The sequence below is a fragment of the Barbus barbus genome (assembly GCF_936440315.1).
Source record: "Barbus barbus genome assembly, chromosome: 2".
Lineage (NCBI taxonomy): Eukaryota > Metazoa > Chordata > Actinopteri > Cypriniformes > Cyprinidae > Barbus > Barbus barbus.
Window position 1 is genome coordinate 39323550 of NC_136730.1, and position 25072 is coordinate 39348621.

The 25072-nt window shown below is 38.2% G+C and overlaps 2 protein-coding genes across 2 annotated transcripts; both read left to right on the top strand.

Moving 5' to 3' along the window:
- Positions 1–5251: 5251 nt before the first annotated feature.
- On the top strand, positions 5252–8084 carry LOC306882297 (fibroblast growth factor 3-like). The gene is made up of 3 exons (XM_079436833.1): positions 5252–5900; positions 7084–7187; positions 7596–8084. The coding sequence occupies exons 1-3, from the start codon at positions 5624–5626 to the stop codon at positions 7983–7985; spliced, it is 771 nt and encodes a 256-aa protein (XP_079292959.1). The 5' UTR covers positions 5252–5623; the 3' UTR covers positions 7986–8084.
- A 7234-nt stretch (positions 8085–15318) lies between these two features.
- LOC306877841 (fibroblast growth factor 4B-like) lies at positions 15319–20436 on the top strand. The gene is made up of 3 exons (XM_079429829.1): positions 15319–15948; positions 17122–17225; positions 17854–20436. Exons 1-3 carry the CDS (start codon positions 15654–15656, stop codon positions 18028–18030), a joined length of 576 nt encoding a protein of 191 aa, XP_079285955.1. The 5' UTR covers positions 15319–15653; the 3' UTR covers positions 18031–20436.
- The last annotated feature ends 4636 nt before the right edge of the window (positions 20437–25072 follow it).

Below are 25072 nucleotides of genomic sequence, written 5' to 3' on the forward strand. Positions count from 1 at the left end.
AACTATTCTGACATATTTGTCAGCTTTCCTTTTAGGTATGTCATCAAGTGCAAAAACGACAATTTAGCAAATTACTGTAGCTCGGGTGAATGCTCAGTTCTGAAGATTTGTTTGTTTGGAATACATACATATAAATGAAAATGTGAATTGCATTGCCAATTTCAGAGTTCATGTAAACATGAACTTTTAAGAATCTTAAATCAAACCGGATTCATTCAGACTGACAAAAATTAGTGCATGTAAACATACCTATTGTATGAACAAAAAAACCCACACAGGCATTTTCCAAACTATCTTCTTTTGTGTTCCAGAGAATAAAGAAAGTCATACAGGTTTGGAACAGGTTTGAGTAAATGCGGACCCTAATTTTCATGTTTGGTTGAACTATCCCTTTAAAATATATTGTGATAACAGTTGTATGTGTGTGTGTGTGCGCACAAGTATATTTAGGGATGTATAGAGAAGAACAAAAGGTGTGTGAAAGTAAAAGCTCAGAGAGGGTCCATATAAATGTTGCCATGAAGTTTTGAAAAGGAGAAATGGGAACAATGCAGTTTGCAACAAACACTCCTCTGCCATCCATCTTTTACACAATCAACATGGCCCTTTCACATGCACTGGCCCCTGCTGGGGACCCCATCCCCTCTGTCAATGGCCTTATATTTAAGGGAAATTAGGTGACATTGAGTTTCAAATGAGTCATCGACAGCTGCTTCGTCACTGTCGGTCTAAGCAGTGTGCTGTTCAGTGGTGGCTCCACTGGAGAGCGGGACAGAAAGAGCAGGAAGGGACGGTACTGTACCAGAGAGCATAACTCAATAACAGCACACAAAATCGATTGGTTTTGCCACATATAAACAAAAAATCGCTTTGCATGCGTTTGTCGTAATGCGCATTTGTGGCAAATGTAAAATGTGCTGATTGTTTTCATTGCTCAGCACACTCTCCCCCTCACACCCTGAGCACTCAGTGTGACAACCATTGATGCCTTATACAGTTACAGGCCACCACAATCATTTTACTGTTGGAAGGTGCAGAGAAATCCACTGTCCTCCCAAAAGGTATTTGAGACCTGCAGCTAAGAATCAAAGGGCTGCAGAGGTATAAGGAAGACCTATCTGGTTTCAAGACGAAGTGTGGGAGAGGAATAGAGAGAGAGAGCGAGTGAAAGAGAAATTAAAATGGAGGGAGAGCGAGAGAAGTGCTGCTGGCAAGTCACTTTGAGCCGTCACTGAGATTTATGAAAAGTGTGTGTCATGAGCTAGATGATCTAACTCTTGGGAACTGGAATCAATATTAAGGGTGTTACATTAAAATCAGTTCAAAGCAAATAAAAGTGTCCTTTGGCATGTTCAGCCCTGACAGATAAATTGGGCATGTCTTGACCACAGAAATCAGTCCAACACTTCTGACATCTCACAGGCTATGAAATGGAAAAGGTGCAATGAGGCGGTACGGCCAGCTTTTATAAAATCATCCCGTAAATCTCCCCTTCCAATGTTCTGCTGAAAAGCCGATGGCCGAGGATGTGATGTGGGGTTCTGTTAAGGGCTCTCTGGCAAAAAGAATAAGACAAATTCACATCAGTGAGCAGAAATGTTTAACATGCTCATGAAAATGCTTTTTATTAATAGGGTATTTAAAGGGGTTAACATCCCCCCCCACCCCCACCCCCAAACCAACCTGAGATAATGAGGTATGAGAATAAAGTGGTTGCCAATTTGTTTGCAGTGCGTTTGGACTGTACAGGAGTTCTTTCTGAGCCCCTGACAAGCAGGTGAGATCAAAGTAAACCTGGACAAAAGGGGCTCAACAGTGATTTGTCAGGGGACGAGAGGCATTCCCGTCTGGCTCTAGCCAGGCCCTCAGATCACTAGCGCAAAAAAAAGCATGCCATGAGAAAAAGTACAGCAAAAAAGGTTCAGAGGTCAGCTTGATTTGGTCGGGATTGTGGTACCTCCTTTTCTGCAAAGTGAAAATTAACTATTAAGTGACTATTAAGCTTTGCTAAATGTCGTGGGGGAAAAAAAAATCTTGCACACTCCTAAAAATACATCAGATATTCACTGACTCCATGCAGTGCCAAAAACTCTTCTGTTCAAAAAAAAAAAAAAAAAAACATTTCAAACTGTATTGTGTTCTGGCATATATATATATATATATATATATATATATATATATATATATAACTAATAGTTCTTGATGTTATATGTTCTTTAAAGCACCAGTACATAGTTTTAAGAAACAAATAAAAAGTTCAGAACATTGTTTGGAACCCAAAAGGCTTCTTCTATGGCATCAAGCTCTAAAGCCCTTTTTGTTTTGCTTAGAAAATCTATTCACTCTAAAAATCTTTAGTCATATGTGGTAACATGCAAACTGAGTTACGTTCATTAAGTTCAAATTATTGTTTTACAACAAAGAATCAACTGGATTAAATATAACAACAAAATTAATTTTAAAGTATAGATAATCAGTGTACACTATATCATTTAAAAAAATGCATGTTATTTACTTTTGTGTAATAAATAAAGAAATATTTAGAGTAATGTTAAGAGTAATTTGCTCATCCATTTGAACTGTGCTTTAAATTTTTCAATAACCGAGTGATATTTTTTTGCAGATAAAACAGGTTAAATATTACAACATATTAGCACGTGATCTGTAAAAATCTGAAGCAGAAAGGATGTGTGGTAACACTTTATTTTAGGGTCACTTAACTAGTTGCTTATTAGCATGCATATTACTAGAATATTAGCCATCTATTAGTAGTAATTAAGCACATATTAATGCCTTATTCTACATGACATTATTCTACATCCCTAATCCTACCCCATACCTAAATTTAACAACTACCTTACTAACTATTAATAAGCAGCAAATTAGGGATTTATTGAGGGAAAAGTCGTTGTTAATAGTGAATAAGTGTCCCCTATTCTAAAGTGTTACCGGATGACATGTATAATCAGAAGGTGTAAATTCCAATATTTTATTATATAACAATACAGGAGACTGGTGTCTAATGCATTTCATTTAGCAGTGACTTTTTATGTGCTATGTAGGCCTCAAACATTCATGTAATATCTCCATGTCTGTATGCTACAAATTCATGCCATAAATTCAACTTATGCCATAAATTAATGTGGAGTAAAAAGAGTGCCGGCTGCACTTCCAGGGTGGGCTGTAGCACTAATAGAAAACACAGCCATTTTAAATGTTATGCATGAATTCACTGTGGTAATTGACTTTTTCAAAACTATTACACCCTCATTTCATTTCAAACAACTGAATTCAAAACTGTAAAAACAGGAAATATTTGAACTCAACAAATACAGAAAGACAAAAAACCTACAATTATATGAAATTTAAGACGCCCCCCCCCTCCATTTCTTAGCTATACAGTGTCTTATGTTGTCTCAGCCTTTTAGGTATTTCTGCTTAGACATTTAGATGATAAGCTATGATAGGCTATTCCATATCAAATTAAACAAGAAAAACTACTTATTTTGATGATAATTCTATCGTTTAACATCTATTTATTTACACACACAATCCAATAATAAACTTTCATGATAGCTCGTTTCTAATTGGTTAAACTGTTAGCTCAACATCTCATCCAATTTTCCTACAGTCCCCAATTTCCCTTAGTTTAATTTAAAAAGCAAAGGGTCGCGAAGAAGTTAAAGTGATAAATGAGGGCGTGCTAAAGAAAACGACTTTAACATGGTACGATTTAACCGTTCAGCTTCAAAATAATCGGCAACATCCTGAGTGAACTCCCCCTCCTCTCTCTCTCTCTCTCTTACTGATTATTACTGCTGGGCTTTGTGGGCGGCTGTGGGCCGTAATTAAAATACTTTCAGAAAGAAACAGCCGACCACATCAGAAATGCAACCCTCTGTCAGGATCAAACCACATCAAGAGCTTCTCTCTCAGAGATGGTCACCAGAGCGGCTCGTGATGTACATCAGTAGGCTCATATACTCTCCGTCTAGTCTGACACACACCGGCTCTGCAGCGACTAATAAGTTATTAGGAGCAGCTACCGGTTTTAAAACAGTGTGACAAACACTCCGGGACGCCAAGTCATGTATGGAAAGAGAAGATGAATGAAGGGTGCCTTCCCACGAGGTTTTCTATAGCATGCGCTGGTGTTACGCCAAAGGGCAGGGAGATTTGTAGATGATGGTGCTAATTACGAGAATGGTAACCATAATGCGACCGAGATGGAAGCAATTTAGGCAGAAGTCATTTGCGTGTTACTCTTCCACCCACTAGCAGCACACACCAGGAGCTTGAGTGTAAGTGGCTGTAGGGCTTTGAGTCGCACTTGCAGTCTGGTTCCTGAGAGAAGATGCATGCCAGCTACCGCAGTTTTAGTATGGCCTGCTAGATTAAGACAAAAATGTGAAATTAAATATGTTTGAGAGGGAATGGAATACGTAGCCTATTTTTTTTTCGCTCCAAAATCAAGATAGAAACTTCGGGAAACGCGATTTTTGGATTTCTTCTTCTCAAATGCAGGGGAATGTAGCTGCGTGTTTTCTACGGAATAGAATGAATGGGAAAACAGGTCTTGATCGGTTCATTCCGAGCATCAGTTTAACTAGCATGTGCTATAACATATTTGGAATGAATGATTGAAATGTAGCTACGTCGGGATGATAATGGGCTGGCTACCGAAGGCATTCGCATCAATGTAATATTGCATTAGCTAAATGTAAGGGGGTTGGACGCGCCTGAATCGTGATTTGGTTCATATTTAAAATAATAAAATCGCTGTTAAATTACAGTGCTCATAATAAGCAAACGAACCGCGTAAAAACTATTTATTTTTTCTAATGAATGCATAACCCATGTCTCATCATGAACCTTTCTCGTTGCAAGTGACTTTTTTTACTGATTTTTTTTTTTCTAGCCGATTGTCCATATTTTGTGTTGTCAGTCACCGCTTTATATTACGAGTCAGAAACATTCCATACATAAATGTGGATCGTTGAAAGCCACGTGCGTGTGTCTATGAATGCTAACATCACTGTCGGAAAGTGCCAACAGGCATGAAAAGAGAATCAATAGCGGCTCTCCCAGGCCAATGTTCATGCTTAAATATAATTTTCGGATCTTTCAAAAGAAGCTCTCTTTGTGATGCGGTTTTCCGCTGTAAGCCACCGTGTGTAGTGCTGTGTAATTTTATCCACGCTGCAACCTCTTGGTTCATACAAGACTGATACCTTGCCTCCCCTTTTCCTTTGTATCAATTGGTCGGGGTTCGGGCTATTGTTGCAGGAGGGCTCTTTTATTTCTGTGCACACTGTCGATCAGCGAAATCTCACGATAGGCTCCCTGTGAAACCGACTGGCTGTTTTCTCCTCCTCGGTCAGATACAGTCTGCTTGGAGAGCAGAGTGGAACCCATCACCAACGAGGCGAACCCATGCTGTTGCCACCAAGCCGGCTCTAACAGATGACCGCGACATTTTAAAGAGGAGACAGAAGGATACAGCACGTTTTGATTTTAAAGTTCAGTTGACTGGATCACTGACAAATGATACTTCTTTGATGGGACCCCGTGTGCCAGCTCTTTCTATTCCAGCGAGATTTTGCCTACATCCCGCCATGCCACAATGGTTATAATTCTGCTCTTGTTGTTACTGAGCTCCTTGGATCCGAGTTTACAGGAATCTCTGGCTCCAAGGCTGACCAGGACCCCAAGGGCGCCTTGTGCCAGGGGCCAGGCGTGTGACCCAAGGCAGCGGCGAGATGCTGGTGGACGCGGCGGGGTTTACGAGCACCTCGGAGGAGCTCCAAGACGCAGGAAACTTTACTGCGCCACAAAATATCATTTGCAAATTCACCCGAACGGGAAAATCGACGGATCTCTAGATGAAAACAATCCTTTCAGTGAGTAAACTGTTCTCGTCTTTCGTATTTGTGAATGTCAATTTATGTGCGATATAAGACTTGCGCAATTGTGCAAATCCTACATTGGAAAACATTGTGCGCTGACAGTATTCGGGAGGCGCCTTGCGCGTTAAATAATTAACAGCGAACAGCAATTCACCCTGCCCGGCTTATGTTAAATTGACGAATATAAAACATTTAAATCAGCGAATTTACCACAGTAAAATGAAGATTAAACTAACGATGATGGACTGCACAACTTGCAACTAAATGCTAAAAATTAGGTCTTGAAAATAAAGCAACGAGTTAGAAAAAAACCGTATTGCATTATTTTTAACAAGATACATTTCAAATTACTTTTATTGAATAACTTACATCGTAAAGACAATTCCCTGTCAAATATCGTAGCCTACATTACAATCTTAAATCGTCGTTCTTTAAATTACAGCATTCGTTTATCTGTCTTAGTTTTCCAATTAGTCAAATCCGAGTGCCCATGGACAATTAGCATATGAAAACAGGATTCAACAGACAGTTTAACATAATGACTTAGACAACGGATGTGTTTATCCAACGTAAAAGGATGATTATTCGAAACAGAAGAATGAGGAGAGCCATTAATCAGTGGAAAAAGGGGATGAATAAACATCCTCTTTAAGAGGCGTTTAGTGTCTGTATATCTAACCTGACAGCGTATGTTGTGTAGACTGAGACTCAATAAACGAAAAACTTAAGTAGAAATAAAACAACATTTAAAACAGCAAATACCACAATATTTACAATGAATCCTACTGGACAACACACATTCCTATGCCCAATTATTTAATATTAAACGTGGGTGAGATTGTAGGTATAAAGCAAGTGGTTTAATTCAGTTAAGACATAAATCAATTATTTTTATTCATTTTATATGAATTACTATTATAGTAAATAAACGTTACTGTTTAATGCACATTCTAACAGTTACGTGTATAATCATTAATTAATAATACAACTAACCGATAAGTGAATAAAATTACGCTTTCAAACATTAGCTAAATCATGACATGTTTGTGAAAACTGATGAACGACCTCGACTTGACCTTGTATTGTATCCCACACATTTTTATGCTATTTGAAAAGCTATTGTAAATGACTTTCCCTATTTCTAGCATGCGTACTAACCGCTCCGCTCCTTTTCTAGGTATACTCGAGATCACAGCTGTGGATGTCGGTGTTGTGGCGATAAAAGGCTTGTTTTCTGGAAGATACCTGGCTATGAATGAGAAAGGACGTCTGTATGCTTCAGTAAGTGTTATGTCACGTCGGAAAATCAAGTAGCTGAAATTCGCTAGCTGTGGGATCAGATAACAAGAAGGGGCTATTTGAGGCTATCACCACATGGTGGTGTTTTTCATGCGGAACGAGTATGCCCACATGCTGCTAGATTACTGAGAGTTTGATTACTGAGCTTTGTATCCCTCACTGGGGACCTTGTCACTGAAATTTCTGGTCAGCGTAGAGTGATAACCACATACAAGGTTCTTACTTTTGCCAGGTTACTGTGAGTTTTTGAGATGTTGGGAAATCAATTGTGCAGATTTTGGATCAGTTTAAATGTTGACTTCTTGTTAAAGAAACATTTAATCTTGTTCCAGGTCTAGTTATGAATGTCAAAATAATGTAATAAGATTTTTTTTTTTTTAACCCTTTCAGGAAGTCTTCAACCGCGAATGTGAGTTTCTGGAGCGCATTCACGAGCTAGGCTACAACACCTATGCATCACGGCACCATGCTACAACTCAGCCTCCACCAACAGGGTCCGGGGCAGGGGGCGGCAAGCGGCGTGCCAGTTCTAAGAGGCAGTGGTACGTGTCCATCAATGGGAAGGGCCGGCCCAGGAGGGGCTTTAAGACACGGAGCACGGACAAAGCTTCCCTCTTCCTGCCCCGTGTTCTGGGCAACAAGGACCATGAGATGGTGCGCAAGCTCAGAGAGAGCCAGCGGCACCAGGCCGGCTCTCACAGAGCCCCTGTGGGTCGGGCAGAACGCAGAAGACGAAGACACAGGGGCTCCAAGGGCCACAGCAGAAAGGCTGACATTTAACATTCTCTTGACACAGATGGAGAAGAGCTCCAAAGCCACTGAGAGTCCAACAGACCAAAGGAGTCACATGGAACAATTTTCTCAAGAAAGGATGATGTTAAAAAAAAGAAAAGAAAAACCTTTTGGGGAATTATGTGGCAAGAAGGGCCGAGAATGAACAGAAACATCCTTTTGCTTTGTTTTTGCATCCAAAACACAAAGACAGTCCAGATAGGTTCATGTGACCAAATTTAACACTACTGAAAGTTTTGCCTTTAGGTTGTTTTTTCATGTTCACAGTCTTTTCTGTTAACTCAGGTGAAAAAAGTACACTTCCATAATGTACTTAAAGTGCTCTATTTTAGCGCTCTAATTTTGTACTTAATATACTAAAAATGATTCTTCAGATAATCTTAAGTCTAACAGTACTGTGCTATTTTGAGACACCATAAATATGAACTAAAATGTGCTTTTAACATACTGTCTCTGTATTAAAAGATGTATGTCGTTACCACTTGTAGTACACTTGAACCTACATTTGTATGAAAGATGCCTTACCTAAATACATTTTAGCACATTTTAGTTCATAATCATGGTGTCTCAAAATTACACAGTTAAGTATATGTTCTTAAGACGTACTAAAGAATCATTTTTAGTATATTAAGTACAGAATTAGTGTGCGAAAATAGAGCACTTTAAGTGCTGAAGTGTATTTTTTTCACCAGGGAAAGACGTGTAATTATTGTACATATATAGCTGTACAGTCATTTACTTTTTTTATGTGCGCAAGATAACATAGAGTAAATGTTTGTAATCATAAATTAGGATGTTGTACAAGTGCTTGACAATGCCAATGATGTGTTATGTACTGGATTACGGCTTTTATAGGTGGTGTACAGACAAGCACTTTTTCCTTATTGAAGTATAAAGTAGAAAACAAAGATCCATACACATAAAACAGACGCTTTTTAACTTACATGTGATAGGCTACTGTTCTTAAACTGCAATCAGGAGTACTTTGTATATTACTAATGTAATACATATTTATTTTGTTTATATGTTTTTAAGTTATTGATGACATAGTTTCTACACTTCCAAATATCAAAGATTTTCTTCAGAAGAGATTAATAGTTGCATTGTTAGAATAACACTGTTATCTTTGAAAAACTGAACAATCCCGTAAGAGTAGACTCTTCGGTTTCCCGTTTTTTAATACAAATTTGAGTCTAAATATATGTAATGACATCAGCTCTGAAGCATAGTTTTGATAAATGTCATATGTATTGAACACTGTAAGCTGAGTAATGCATTAAAACGGCATTGTTTGACACTGAAAGCTAAACATCTGGAGGAATGTCACCAATAAATTATATGAAATTATATATATTTTTGTTTTATTGCTAAGTATACAGTGGCATTTTGGACAAAAGACTAGAGTGAGTGATCAATGATCTTTATTTCGTTCCCACCTTATATGTATTATCTGTTTCTAGCCTACATAATACATATTATATGGAGCTTAATTAAAAGTTTGACAGCTAAATGAATGGCAATGTCTGCAGATATATTCACCGCAACTGTGAAAGTGATCGCACAGGTATTGAAGTCTCTCATGGGACCATCCCCCCTTTCTTCTTACCTGCCTCAAGTGACATCATCTAGAAGAAAAGAAGAAAAAAAATCTGTGGGAGAAAAGTAAAACACAACCACTTTGTAAAATATACTCATATAAGATTATTTTTATTATTTTAAAACGTACTTGCCGTAACAAGCTGTGTTTCGCATGAAGAGCGGCTACTTGCAAGAACAGAGATCTGTGCTTTTGAAATCTATAGGAGAAAAAAAGACGTGTTATTCTATACTTCGCAGCTTCAAGAGCTTCCTGGCGGTCACAATGGCATATCTCTGGGGGAACCTGGGAAGCCGTGTCGCTTGAGACATTCTTCTTCCTTTTTATAAACGACGAGAGCCTGTGATCTAAGAAACAAGGCAATCCCCGATGAAAAAAATATGTCTTAGAAAGTGTAACGCGTTGTATAGTTTGTTATGAATGCCAAACTCTAATATTACTTAACAGGAATGCCGGACTCTAGATAAATGGAACTGTTTGAATGAACCTTTGTCTTGCCATCATGATAGCTTATTATTCACATAGCCATTCATACATAAATACATGGGAGGCGAGATCAAAGCTTTCCGCGACGTCAAATATTATATTCTATAATCAACATATTAATCAGAAACCGAGGAGTGCTTTCTTCCCTCTGGCCTATGAAAATTAATGATAGCACCAGCTTCACGATACTTATCACAGATAATACAAACAAGTGGTTTGCTCTCAAAATTATGAGTAACGTGATTCAGATTTACAATTTATTCGTCTAAAAATAAAGGTATGCATTTGGATCCAAAAACAGTTGTATGAAGTTTGATATGATAAAACATTCTGAAATCGAACCTTCCATTAACAACCTTTTACACTTAAAAAAAGCACTTTTATTTGTGCATCACACTGTTTACAGCCAACTCAAGAATACAGAAAAATAAATGAATAAAAATGTGACAACTGTTTGCTTATTTAAATATATAAATCTGAGGACCAGAAGAAAAAAATGGGTTACGAAAATGAGCCCGGCCTCATGAAAGAGCGCATAAATAGTACGCCAAATAAAAACGAAAACTCGTGGTACTGATATGCAAAAATGGACTTTGGCTTATATATGACACGCGCGTGTTTGGCGTGCATTTAATACGCAGTTTTCGCGTGCATATGATACGAAATTTGTTGGCGTGCATATGATACGCATCTACCCCACAACCCTAATCCTACCCATCGCGTAGCATATACACACCAAAGTCCATTTTTGCGTATCAATAGCACGAGTTTTCGTTTTTATTTCGCATACTATTTATACGCACTTTCATTGATCGGGTAGCTTTGGCCGTAGCTCTAACTACCTATTCAGGCACACGACGCCCCTATTAGTTCACTGGCATATAACAAGTAAACAGAGACCCAGGGGTTAAGATTCAGCGTCCCGATAGAGTGACTTCTGATGACCTGCCTTCAACAATGATGCGTCTGCCGCCATGTGGAGGGCATATAAGCGCTCATTAACCCTGCTGCCAAAAAAACCCCATAAGGCCATAAGATCGGGCTGTCGGGTCATGTTGAGATTACACCTCACGTGTAATTTCGAATGTGAACAGAAAGTGTACAAGTTCTAAAAAAAGAATGAATAATTGAATTAATAAATAAATATTATTTCCAAAATGACTGTACTGTTTTTAAATCTATTGATAATTAAATTACCCCACGAGTGCTTTCTCAGAAATTACTAAAGCCGTGCACTATAGTGAAAACCGCTCCAATTAAAATCACTGCGATTCAGTCTCATTCTTCTCCGGCCCGAGGGCCTCAAAGGGCTGCTCCTCGTGCCCATCTAATTGGTATAGTCAGGAATTCCTCAAGTATTGACCCAGCGGAGCCTGAGGGGTCTTTGTTCGTACAGACAGGCCTCCTACTGGCCATCTTTGTGGACCTGAGTTCCTGACCTCTGCACTAACATCACACCATATTGCTTCCAGCTTGACTGTTTTTTTTAAGTGATACATTTATTAATGCTGATAGCTTATCTGATAAAAATGACAGAATCGACTGAGTGTCAAGCTGTAAAATGCTTCATATTTTAGACTAGGGTGTACTTCTGGAATATTACTACAAATGCCATTATAATAGGTTACGTACGAGACGAAGGAAATGCTCTGTGCAAAGTAATGATTGAGCTATAAGTGAAAGTAAATTCCATTATCACACAGCAAACTCAAAAAAGCTAGTTGTAAACTTTGCAGTAGCCTATAGGCCTAGTTGTCTGGGCAAAATAAATCATATCTGAATTAGTCACACTAACACGATCTCTGGTAGGTTAATGCGCTCCAACATCTCAGCAAACTCTTCTCTTACTGTATTTCCAAAAGTGTCCTATAGAGGGAAGCACTGACTTCTGTCCAGTTTCTGTGAAATTACACAACGTTATCAAAGGTTTGCTAGTGTTGTCCTCGCAATAAATGTAGAATTTGAAGGGCGGGTTGTAACTTCTGTGTTTGATAGGCCTATCAAGAAGTTTTCTGAGGTGTGCTGCAATTAAAGAGCGGTAAAAGTGATTAACTTCAGAAGAGATATTAGAGGAGTTACAGGTCCTCTAAACACTTGCGCAGTAAATCCAGCACACTATAATAATATCACTGTATTACTGTGAGAACTCACAGTTAAAAGAATTGTGCCTGATTTATCAAATCCTAGAGTACTGCAACTAATTCATCTCACATATTACAAACAGCACAAGTCAGTTTCTCACGGCCTGTCATTATTCACGCCACCATTATATATATATATATATATATATATATATATATATATATATACATATATATAAATTCTAAATACGATCTCTTTGCTTTAACCCCAAACTTTTTAAACCGTTTGCCTGAACATAATTGTCTCATTTCCACACATTTGAGAGGCGGATCTGAGCGCGACTGCAGCACCATGGAGAGCGGCTGAGCGCCCTGTTATTATTAAATTCACTTCATTCCGCTGCTTGTATTCAAGTTGATACAGCTGTAAGAGACTAGACTAGTTCAAATGTGTAGCATATGGTTGTTGCTATTTCTATATCAACGGCAAACACATGGTTTAAAATGTAACACTGACTTTCATTTATAGGTATAAGGCGTTCATTATCGGTTTGCAGCAGACTAAATTATGAAAGCATGGTGTGTGGGTCTAAATATAACATCTGGTAAAGACCATTTGAGTTTTTGTCATGATAATTCAGCAGTGGCTATACAGCATTACACGGCTTTTCGATTTGGGTATCCAAATGGGTCAAAAAACAACAGTCTGTTTGATCAGTGTCTGTGCCGCCAACATGTATAAAACCAGCCACACATTCTTAGATCAAATGAACCGCTTGACAAACGACCCATTCCTGTGTGCAGAAGACCCCCATCAGCAAGCAACATTTAGTGAGCCGTCAGAGCTCGGATGGGTGGGATCGCCTAGATACAGGTTAAGCAATTTGGGTTACAGGCTCTGTGTCTAGATGGTATTCAACTCTCCTTTTTGAAGTTAAGAGATGAGAGTGCTCTGTCTGGAGGAAACGTTTTCATGCGAAACAAAGGCGGGGCAAGCAAGAGTTATGGCAAGGGAGCTTTTTATTTGTTTGCCATAATGATTCATATAAACAAATCAGCCCCAGAGAAGTATATATCGGCCCATATACTTTTAAATCAACAGGCCTACCTTATTTAATTAATGAAGTGTTTTTTTTTGTTTGTTTTGTTTTTTACATTTGACCACTCCCTCAAATTACAAATACATTGGGGTGGATAACAAATTATTTTTTTCTTTCTTTCATTATAGTTTGTTCCTAATATTGTTAATGTTATGCAGAAATAAATGTGTATCAAAGTCAAAATGTTTAAAAAACAAATAAATTAATGAAAAATAAATAAATACAATAATCAAATAAAACGGTTCAAAATTAAGTAAAAAAAAATATATATAAATACGTATAGTGCCCTCAAAATGCATTTATACATTTTTGGACACATAAAGCTAAATAACAAAATATCTGCAAATTAATTATTTTAAAGTTTTTGAGAAAACGTGAAGTGCAGAGTTTTATGCACTTTAATGTTTATTGAGATGGCCAGAATGTGAATAATGGCTTTTAAAAAACAAACTAACAAACAAAAAAACTTTTTGGACCAGAAGAAGTGCCTTGGATTCTTCTTTCTTTCTCTCTTTCTTTTTTTTTTTTTTTTTGTAATACATGAAGTAAGTTTACCGCAAGGTCACACGGGTGTCCTAACAAATTAGTCTTAATTTTAAACATTAAATCTATTTGAACTGTAAACTTATTTTGTTTTTATCATGTAACGCGAATTATTCAGTTTCACCGTGTGTGGTAAAAATATCCAAATACTTTTTGTACTTGAAGAGGAACTTATTTGTTTGTATACAACAGAACATAAAAGAGTCCTTCTCCTATAAACGGATGTGTAATTAACCCCTCTGCGTAATTTGCTCCAATATAGTAAATACACCCTCGAGTATTCATTCAGCCTGAGCAGTCGGTGTTCATTCTGGGCGGAATTATTTTCACGTACTATCCTTACGAAAGCCTCTATCAATAGTAACGCAAATTACAATCTTTTGAGGTTTCAAGTAGGTGTCTTACTTTTATGTTGATAAGTGTTTTCACCATCCCCCATGGTCTTTCCGTTTTACGTCGCATCCTCTACACTAGCAGCAGGGAGCGCGCATTACCCGGGGCCGCGGAGCGAGCTTGACTCACTGTGTGATGTTTCCAGCGGTTTACACGTTCTCCCCCACAATGCTCTGACGCACAACATTCACAACTAGACACTCGTAAGAGGTCAGCTGCAGCACTGTCAGGCTGAATTATCTAGCGGTCTTTAGGCTGTCAGAGGGACTTCAGAAATTATGTTTGCACATCAACGTCTGTGTCATTTTCATAACAATTTATGTCATTATAAGTATGTCATTTCCTTATTTTCTTTTTTCCAGAGTATTGTTCTTTCGCAGCGCAGCTTTTTTTCTTGAACTTGTATTTGCAATTCGTTCGAATTCGACTTTTGTTTGTTCCTGTTATTGTTAGAACGGTCTCCTGCCTGACACTGCAGTCTGTTAACGTTGTGATTTCCGAAACATCCTCCCATACATAAATTATTTTATTTCTGTCCGATTATAAAGGAAGCCTACCCAAAGACTCAACTATATATAAAGCAAATTTTTGATGGGTTTTGCAAAGCGCATAGCCTACACTAAACTTAATTCCACGTATTTTATACAAACGATTTTAATTTTAAAAATACCTTTCAGTAACGACAAAAAGCTATGGCACTTTGCACCTGCCGCCAAATAGACCTTTGCGAAAAGAAATATAGTTGCAGAACGCGGGTAACCATAGCAACGGATCATTATCACTGGATACATTCTGCAAAAAAGTAGTAGGCTGCCATCATTTGTCACTTTATAACACACTAATATATTATTGAAGGTACTGAAGAAAAATGTAATTCTTTATTATAGGCGCATGGCAATAATGCGCGAGATGACCATTTACAGCTTCTTGCGTTGAAAGTCATTCGGACGCAGATTTGAGACTGATAAAGACATTATTCCCATAGACAACAGCATTGCACTGTCAAAGTTAACAAATGTTGTTTTATTGTAAGGGATCGGTTATGACGTTTGCCTCTCTCACTCGCACGCGCGTACACACGCGCGCTGTAGTCTCACTGCCCACGGCATGGACGTGCGCACATTATAAGGAATCAGTGTGCTCAGAGTGGCGCAGAAGGCTGCTCCGTCATGCACTAGGTAGTGTGTGATGTAATTTCGCTGCAGATATAAATATCGTCGGCAAGGGAAAAGTGGCATGGCTGAGCGAGGCTAGTATTGACGGTCAACATTTTCCAGCTTTTGTGTGAAAACAAAACAGCTTGAACACCATTCTGAAGTGTAGTGTCTTAAGAGGAAACCCACTGAGCGCGACTTCATGCCGCTCATGCGTCTTTTTGGCTGCCGACACAAATATAGAGAAAGACGGTAGTTTGGTGTCTTCAACTCTTTCAGACGCTCACGTACCGCTCAGAAGGATGAGTGTCCATTCGGCCCTATTACCAATACTGGTCTTAGGGCTTATGACAAGCTCAGTGCGCTGCGCTCCGCTGCCTGGTGGGCAGAACGGACCCGTGGAGCGACGCTGGGAGACCCTCTACTCGCGTTCTCTAGCCAGAATCCCCGGGGAAAAAAGAGATATCAGCCGGGACAGTGAATATCTCACGGGCATTAAAAGACTGCGACGTCTCTACTGCAATGTTGGCATCGGGTTTCATCTCCAAGTATTACCGGACGGTAAAATTACCGGCGTGCACAACGAAAACCGTTACAGTAAGTTTCATCTGTTATTTGTACTTATGCATGCTGGATCGGCTGTTGGATTTGAAACTGTCACCCAAAGGAAACTGAATTACGAAAAAGAATTAGCTTGCAGAATTGAGAAAGGTAAAAAATCCTTTATGAACACAAATACCGCACAGTGGCTGTTATTCAGTAAAAATAATTGCAATAAAACACGAATTCAACATCATGCCATGTTTTGATAACATCAACAAATCCTGTTGTAGCGCTTCCATTTCTATTTCCCGAATCAAGTCAGGTGTGGTAGTGCACCAGCATCTGGCATCCTGCGTTACGCACGCAACAGGTCTCTGTAACCAGAGCAGGACAGGAACCGGGCCAAAATCCCAAGCCTAAAGTTAGGAGCGAGATAAACTCATCCTTTAGGGTAGATTAACCCCTCACTCTTTAAAAAAATAAAGGTTCTTAAGTGATTATTTGGTACGGAAGCATTTTGGCTGTATAGGTGCTTGAGTTGCTGTATGCTTCTTTAGAGAATGTTCAGTCTATTACTAGTACAGATGGTTTTCTAAAGAACTACAGATGATTTTTTTTTGGAATTTAAAATGTCTTCTTTTGACATTAGGCTAAAACAAAACATTTCTGAGACCATAACTCTAAGAATTTCAACCTAATGTAAATTCAAGGCAAATGCATTATATAACAGGCGTTCTAAACCATCTGTGTTGACGCACTTCATATGTTTCTAAGAACAAACTCAAGAAGTAGGCTACTGGTTATGTTTGTCAACATTCATGACAATACAAACAGTAGTTATTTGATCATTAAATGAGAAACATTGTTACAAGTTTAGACTCTTAGATCCTTCTAAAGTGGTCAAGGATCTGATAATAAAAATGTCAATCAAAGCTTCAATTTAATAAAACGTTGATGGTGATTCATTGGGGAAAGACGTGGTTTAAAATAAAGCAGAAGTCATTTAAAAATACATCTTAGTGGTTTTACAGAGAAAGAATAGATGCGATATTACGTTTGGGAAATTTGAAGAGGCGGAAAGTGTCATTTCCTTCAAAAAGGATGCTCTGGCAACTTAAACGTAAACACGTACAATTTTTAGAAAGGCAGTCATGGTTGGGAGTTGCCAGACAGGGCTAAAGATATAAGCCAAACAAGGTCATTTATTTTCTTTGTTGTGTGTTTAAGGTCTTCTTGAGATATCTCCGGTGGAGAGGGGAGTTGTGACACTGTTTGGCGTCCGGAGCGGGCTATTCGTGGCCATGAACGGCAAAGGGAAGCTTTTCGGATCTGTGAGTATGAAATGATTTACAACGGGTTTCCGCCCGTGAATGTTCTTATCAGAGCTCGATGACATATCACCCAGTACTTGAGATGTATCCCCTCACCACCGACCTCCCCCCTCCCCGTCCCACAGTCTCCGACAGCGTTACATTGTTGAACTCAGTTGTGGCGTGCTTCCAGTGACTACTGGTGTTTTCATTGTGGGACCGACAAACCCAGGAACGGTTGCGCAGTAGATCATTCGGACTACGCATTCCATTCTTAGCATTGCCAGCCAACACATGCACCTACTGTCCTTCCCAGTCAGAGTAAAGATGAACTGGCCAAAGAGGACCACCCAAACACCATACTGATACCCTCTCCGATTTCTTCACGCATAGACTGACCAAGACCCCCAAAACACCAAGTCTATGACCAAGAAATCGCGTAATTTGATGACAGATGTCATTTTAAACCAGTCTGGCCAAGCCATGGTGCTATTAAGTTTGGTTGTCCCTCGCAAAACAATCATGAGGACAGATCAACGCTGTAGATGATAAAATATGATAATGATAGGGCTTATATTTTATGAGTCATGATACGGTCTAATGAAATGTCAATGAAAATAACAATTGCTATGTCCCTTTTTTATTGTAGATGCAGTTCACAGATGAATGCAAGTTCAGAGAAAAGCTCCTTGCAAATAATTACAATGCGTACGAATCGCTGGCACATCCCGGGATGTACATCGGACTGAGTAAGACTGGCAAAACAAAAAAAGGAAATCGAGTATCGACATCCATGACGGTGACACATTTCTTGCCTAGAATTTGAGCTCATCTGGAGGGGCGCAAGGCAGAGGAACCACGATGCACTTTCTACAGAAGTTACATGTGAGGTTAAGTGTATCGTGTCATGTATGTAAATATTAGACTATTTATATCTGTTGATTTTATATTCATTACAACGTCCTCTTTCCGAGGTGGAAGACAACAATTAATTTATTTGTTATTTGTTAATTTATCCTCATTGCTGCTACCACGTGTTCATATACAAGTGAAATTCCTACAATGTACTTTTTTTTTTTTTTTTTGTGCACTGTTTGTGTTGTTTCAAAGCAACGGTTTTGGAGAGGCAGTCAGTGTAGACGCCACATTTATTTGCTCGCGAATGAAAACAAGATTTCACATTTTCTGAACAAATGGTGTAGCCTACAGTCATTGGGAAGGTTTTGGAAAGACGCGTCTGCTGAACGATCAACACTGAGAGAAACACTATCCGTCGCAGCCCCGTTTTCAATCACGACAAATGAAATATGGCGTCTACGCTGACTAAGGTCCTTCGTTGGAAAGAATATGTAAGTCTTAGGTCAAGCCTCCAATCGTTAAGGTGTATCAACCCCCATAGTATTAGCACTGGAGCAATTGTCCAATGTCTGAGCTCCTTTGTGCGGAGCTCGGATCTAACTGAAGCAGTATCGGCTTACTCTAGCTTACTGAAGTTCTACCCCTTCAAATCTGTTTTTAGCTCTGCCGGGGGTTGAACTTTGAACTTATCTGCAGTCAATCTTTGTCACATCTCTAAGGCTCTGGATAGAGAGAAGTAGCTTCTTTAACATACAGACATGAATTTAAAAATTCATAGGCATTGCAGTGCAGATACTGTACGCTGAGCCCCTTTAAAAAGACATATTGTACAAAGCCAAGTTCAAGTCAGTCTTTGCTGGGTGTCTGGGGGGAAATCAGTCATGTTAAAGATCAGTATTTTCTAGGGTGGTAACACAGAAACAAAGAAATGACAGTGTTGTGTGTAAGTGAACGAAGAGTTAAGGTAAAAACAACTTCCACAGTGAGTTACGAGGAGGCGTATTGCCCACTTTTTTTGTCGTTTTCTACCTCATGCAGTTTCCAACTGACAGTTTCCTACTTTGAAAATCAGCTGACATAGAATGTTTAGTTCTAAGTTGCTCTTCTGAGTCTTCTGAGGCTACTGCTACTCTGTGAAGTTCTGGTGGCCATTGCGTCCTAGTTGCGCCTTGTCACGTTTGAGCTATCTTTACCCTGTGATTTACTTTTAGAAAGGATAATCATGTTGGAAATATTTGCAGACAGCTGTTAGACTATACTATATGCTCAACCAGTAACCCTATATTTTTCTTTATATATTTTGTAAATGCAATATGGTGCAAAACTGAGAAGCTGCTTTAAACATGGTATATGATGTTAGTAAAATAAATATTAAGATATGATGCATTCATGCAGGGATAAACAAGTTTTCCATCTTGAACCTTTAAAAACATATTTGAGAGATTATCTTTAAAAAAGCATTCCTTATTATCATCGAAATGGCCTGCAGGTACACTTAATTGAAAGAAACTATAAATGTACCTGAGTGTAAACTAAACTGAAAATGGATGTGCTTCAAGAAGCTTTAAAGAAAGCATTAAAGGACAATTTTGAAGCTAAACTGAGCGATTGACCTCAAAAGCATTAACACATTCACATGATTTTATTTAGTGTAATCGCAAAGCCGTGGTATTTCAGTCGTTACGTGTCCAAATTTGCCATTTGTTTCTTACCATGCCCTGCCTGGATGTGCCCATCAGTTAGTATAGCTTGATGACTCTGAGTTACCTGAGCTAAGGCTGGAGGAGGGAGGGTTGTCCATGTTTCTCTTTTACACAGCTGTGCCAAACCTCTTTCCAAATGGACATGATTTGCATCAGTGTGGATGTTGTTTACAATAGACCGAATGGCTACTGAAGGCAAATTGTCCCTCTGACCCTCATTACAATTTAGAACTGACACAAAGCATTGGTCTTGATTTGTTTAACCAAAAAATGCAATAGCAACAGGCATGACCTAGTAGCCTGTGATTATTGAAAACAGAACATCCTGTCTTTCAATACAACGTTTTTTTAATGTGGTTATAAACAGTACAGGTGTATTAAAATAAACGATATACCATTTCTCTGTCAGTTCCTATACAGTTGTGTTTGCATCCATGGCAGAGCTCTAGTAAATGGGCTGACGTCTGAGTCCTGTAGTAGTGTGCTCTGAATCCTGTTTTACCAAATATTGTCTGTAGTTTTATACAGGTCTCGTTAAATATTGTGATGTATGTGCTGTGCACATAATGATACCCTAACTTAAATGGAAGTTAATAAATATGTAAATCGTACGTATAAATTGCTTGTGTAATGTACTTTTGAATAAATTTGACGTCATGCCATTGATCCTTACTTTACAATACAGTCTGCACTCAGTATATTCAAATAAACCTATCACTTTAAAGCAGGACAGGCGAAGTGAGACAGGTGTGGTCACTTAATACACATGTATTCCTGGCCATGAGCTGGAGCTAAATGGAGCCCTATCATTGCCCAGAAGAATGACAACTTTTTTGCTCCAATAAACTTTGTCTGCCATGTATGAGGGTTGTAAAGGCCCTCCTAAAAATAGTTTCACTTCACCGCCTATCTGCGTCAGTTTCATTGTCTGTCAACCAAATAAACATCCATCCACCTCTCAAGTGCTTCTTCTCCATTAAGTTTGGCCCAAAACTGTCTTTATATCATAACAGGCCTTTCAAGTTCTCAAGAGCACAAAGACTTCACAAGACGGGCCAACGGCCTAACAGCTCACAACAATGTGTTCGCTAACAGAATGTATATTGAGAGTAATTCACTTGCTGATGCTCTGGCAGCCAGGTGGCGGCTTTAAGCTGAAGGGAGGAGAAGGAAGCAGAGGAGGAAGGTGGAACGAGACACTTTGGCTGCTTTGGCATTGTTTGTGGTCATGCGTATGGCCCATCCTTCTGTAAGAACAGAGAGTCTGTGACACATGTAGAGCTCTTCAAGGGCAAGTCAAAACCACTTTACATGACCTCAGCCAATACATGTCTAACAATACAGTCAATCACAGACAAATACACTCCCATTCAAAATTTTGGGGTTGGTAAGATGGTTTTTGAAAGTTTCTTATGTTCAGTGTATTTGAACATAAGATCTTAGCTTATGATTATATATTTAGTAAAAAGTAATATTGTGAAATATCTGAAATAACGGTTTTCTATTTTAATAAGGTAATTTATTCCTGAATTTTCAGCAGCCATTACCTGACATGATCATTCAGAAATCATGATTTGGTGCAGAAGAAACATTATACTTATCAATGTTGAGAACAGTTGTGCTTCTTAATATTTAAATCAATAACAAATACATGTTGAAGTTTCCCTATTTTTCCCCTTATTTTGCTAGCAACACATTTCCTTAGGATTATTTGATGAATAAAAAGTTCAAATGAACAGCATTCATTGAAATCTTTTGTCACATGTGATCCTGGACCAAAGAAACAGTCATAAGGGTCAATTTCGTGAAATTGAGATTTATACATAAATAAGCTTTCCATTGATGTATGGTTTGTTAGGATAGGACAATACCAACACACACCTGCTATCAAACATACCTAAACAGAAGCTTTTCAAAAGAGAACCCACAGGGATAAAGTACTTAATAAAAGATAAAACAGATACCTTTCCATTGAAAATTGATAATTATAAACATAAATAAATGTGTAATCGTTATCAGTGCATTTTTCTGCACATGTAAATATCAGCACTTGCGGTTTGTTTTTGCATGTTGCTGCAGAGGGAGAGTACAGGGACTCAGATGCCTGAGGCAGTCTGCCTGAGAGTTGTATTTAGATAGGGTGTTTGTGCCTTGTGCCCTCTTTGTAGGGCCAGCTGTAAGTTGTCTGTTTGGGATACTCCAGATGTTTGCCCATAAAGACAAGGCACTTCAAACAGCTGCGAACAACATCCTAACTCCCTTGCACTTCCACCATGCTTAGAGGTGTATGCTGAGGCTTTAGCAGAGGGGAAACGACTCCAACTCTTACCCTGTAATCATGGGGCCGGCTGGCCAGCATGTCGAGGGGGGAGGAGGGAACCTGCCAGTCACTTTCTATTCCGCAACTTCTAGCACTGAGGGGAAGCCCTGAAACTCCATGAAACCTCCAGATTCTCACCTTTCCCAAGGGAACTTGAACTTGAATCAAGTCGATCCTGTCTGGGAATATACAGGCTTTATACGAAAGCTCAGAGATGAGGGTTCTTCATTGGATCTAAGCAGTGCTTTAGGTGTGGGACGTCTTCTTTTCAAGAATTTGTTGGATATGTATTGTTAAAGTCAAAAAGCTTAATGTTAATTTGTGACCCTGCACCGCAAGACCAGTCATAAGGGTATTTTTTTTTAAATTGATGGTTATAAATCACACGAAGGCTGAATAAATAAGCTTTCTATTATGGTTTGTTAGGATAGGACAATATTTGGCCGAGATACACATATTTGAAAATCTGGAATCTGAGGGTGCAAAAAAAAAAAAATATTGATAACATCGCCTTTAAAGTTGTCCAAATGAAGTTCTTAACAATGCATATTACTAATAACAAATGAACATGATCTTTACTTAATGTCCGAATGATTTTTGGCGATAATTCTGACCCATACAATGTATTGTTGGTTATTGCTACAAATATACCCATATAAAATATGGTCATGTTTAACAGAAGAAAGAAACTCATACAGGTTTGGAACAACTTGAGAGTGAGCAAATGATGACAGAATTTTTATTTTTGTGAGAACTATCCAGTTAAATGTGAAAGAGTAAAATAGTATTTTCTTGTAAAACACTACGATATTTTTGTTTTATTTACAACTTATAAAAATCTTTGTGTCTGTTTTTCAGTGTATGAACCATTATTTGCAGCTAAGACAAAAAAAAAAAAAAAAAAAGGTAAAGCTCCCTGATCTTTATAGCTTTAAAGGCCCAGACCTTTGTACAGAACAAGAGCAGAGGATTTCACATGGCTTTAATTAAAGTAACACCAACAAAGTGGGTCATGTTGGCACAACATGGAACAAGAGACACCTAGTCAAAACACACTTTGAGGGCTTCAAAGCGAATAGTGACTACCTGCATGCAGCAGCGACATACAAATACTTCAGAGGTTTAATCAAGCCTGTGTTTCCCCAGCATAAACAAAACCACTTCAACCAACCCTATGTCCATAAAGAACTCAAGCGTGTAATCTAACACTGGAATTAATTGCAAAACATCCTCTGGATTATTAAGGAAACTAAAGATAGACATATTAAAGGTTGCATAAACCAGTTTTGTTGATATGACTTTGCAAGTCTGTTTTGCATATTACACTTGAAGCAAAGCTTTGAGGTTTCCACAAGAGGGCAACACATAAGTAATATGTGTGCACATGTAGTGGCCTCAAAAATAGAACTGCTTCTTACTATACTGAAACTGTCATGGGACATATACGAATCAAATATGCACTGTTCAACAAACAGATATCAGTTTGAAAATTCAGATACTGTATATAAATATTCACTGCAGGGGGATCCTAAATAGAAAAAAGCTAATAATAAATAAACTCCTAAAAATGTTAAATTATAAATATAAAAAGAATCAAAATAAAACACTTTCAAAACATGATGAAACATTTTATTTGTTCATGCCGTGTGATCTCTCAATTTCCTGTGCAATAGCTGCCTGACTAGTCAAAAGCAATATGCTTTTTTTTTTAATAAAGAAACATTTTAAAGATAAAACAGAGGAATTAAGGAGAATCACTGAATTGTGAATAATTTACTGCCTTATAATTAACAAAAAAGTAACCGTAGTCTGATTTGGAGCATTTTAAAAATTAATATAATCTAATAAGAAATACAACTCTGATTATGTAATCCAGATTCCATTGGTATATATTGTGGGAATTTATGACAAGGTTCACTTGTCATTAGAACTGTTACATTCTAGGTGAGCTTTCACTTCAATAAAGGGGGCATCTGAAATGAAAGAGGTCAAACTGTGCAAACCACTGGCAATATGTATTTTACTCTTACGTGCGTCATAAAGCAGTATTGACCCAAAAGTAAACACTACATGTGATTATCCTTGTTTACTTAACAGGGGATCTCCCTATGTAGCTCAAAATGCACAACTCTGCACATTTGTGAAGGAGAGACACAAAAATAACATGTTCACAGGCTCTCCTAAAGGGTTATCAATATTCTATACTTCTGTCATGATTTAACATCCTTTTTGCTTGCTCAGAATAGAGTTCATTAAGGGGAAATGTGGAAGTATTACAAAATACATCCAGACAAGGACCTTTGATCTTCTGGGTCTGCATTACATAATCAGTTATACATCATTTTCTTGCACAGTCCAGTGGGTTTGGTTCGAACTGGCATGTTTCATGAATGAATGTGATTATTAGACAATACAGACTGACCAGTGAATGACCTGGGACTGGTGTGTGAATTAAAGATTTCCTCTGTAATCACTATAGTGTTTTTTTTGTTTGGGGTGCTGGAGAAAATTGAATGACAGCATATGTCAGCAGACTTACATCACTTCCTCTGCACATTTTTTGGCAAACAGCACAAAGCCAAGCTTTCAAAGTGACGTGACAGCACTGAATACGTATAATAATGAAAACATAAATGTCACACAAATTATGAGATAATGATGGAAACTCTGAGGGTATGTTGCAAATAAACCATTCATTAATTTCTTGGGTTTTGTATGATATTAACTGATTTGTTTAGGTTTTGCTTGATATTACTTGTTTTAATATATATATATTATCCATCATTTAAATGAGTAAACACTTGGGAATGTTTATGTGTGCTGAACACAACCCTTAATGAAATCAATGCTGAACAATATTGATGGATCTTCTTAATTGACAATGAATTAAAAGAAGGCCTACATTTTTTATTATTAAGAATACCTTTTCATACGTGTCGTTTATTTGACTCTTCTTTGTAATGAGTCATCCGAGTCAAAAAATCTAA

Excerpts from the sequence above, each read along its gene's own strand:
- LOC306882297 (XM_079436833.1), top strand. The coding sequence starts at position 5,624 with ATGGTTATAATTCTGCTCTTGTTGTTACTGAGCTCCTTGGATCCGAGT. Across the intron at positions 5,901-7,083 it reads AGATGAAAACAATCCTTTCA|GTATACTCGAGATCACAGCT; the intron begins GTGAGTAAACTG and ends CTCCTTTTCTAG. Across the intron at positions 7,188-7,595 it reads AAGGACGTCTGTATGCTTCA|GAAGTCTTCAACCGCGAATG; the intron begins GTAAGTGTTATG and ends TAACCCTTTCAG.
- LOC306877841 (XM_079429829.1), top strand. The coding sequence starts at position 15,654 with ATGAGTGTCCATTCGGCCCTATTACCAATACTGGTCTTAGGGCTTATG. Across the intron at positions 15,949-17,121 it reads GCACAACGAAAACCGTTACA|GTCTTCTTGAGATATCTCCG; the intron begins GTAAGTTTCATC and ends TGTGTGTTTAAG. Across the intron at positions 17,226-17,853 it reads AAGGGAAGCTTTTCGGATCT|ATGCAGTTCACAGATGAATG; the intron begins GTGAGTATGAAA and ends TTTTTATTGTAG.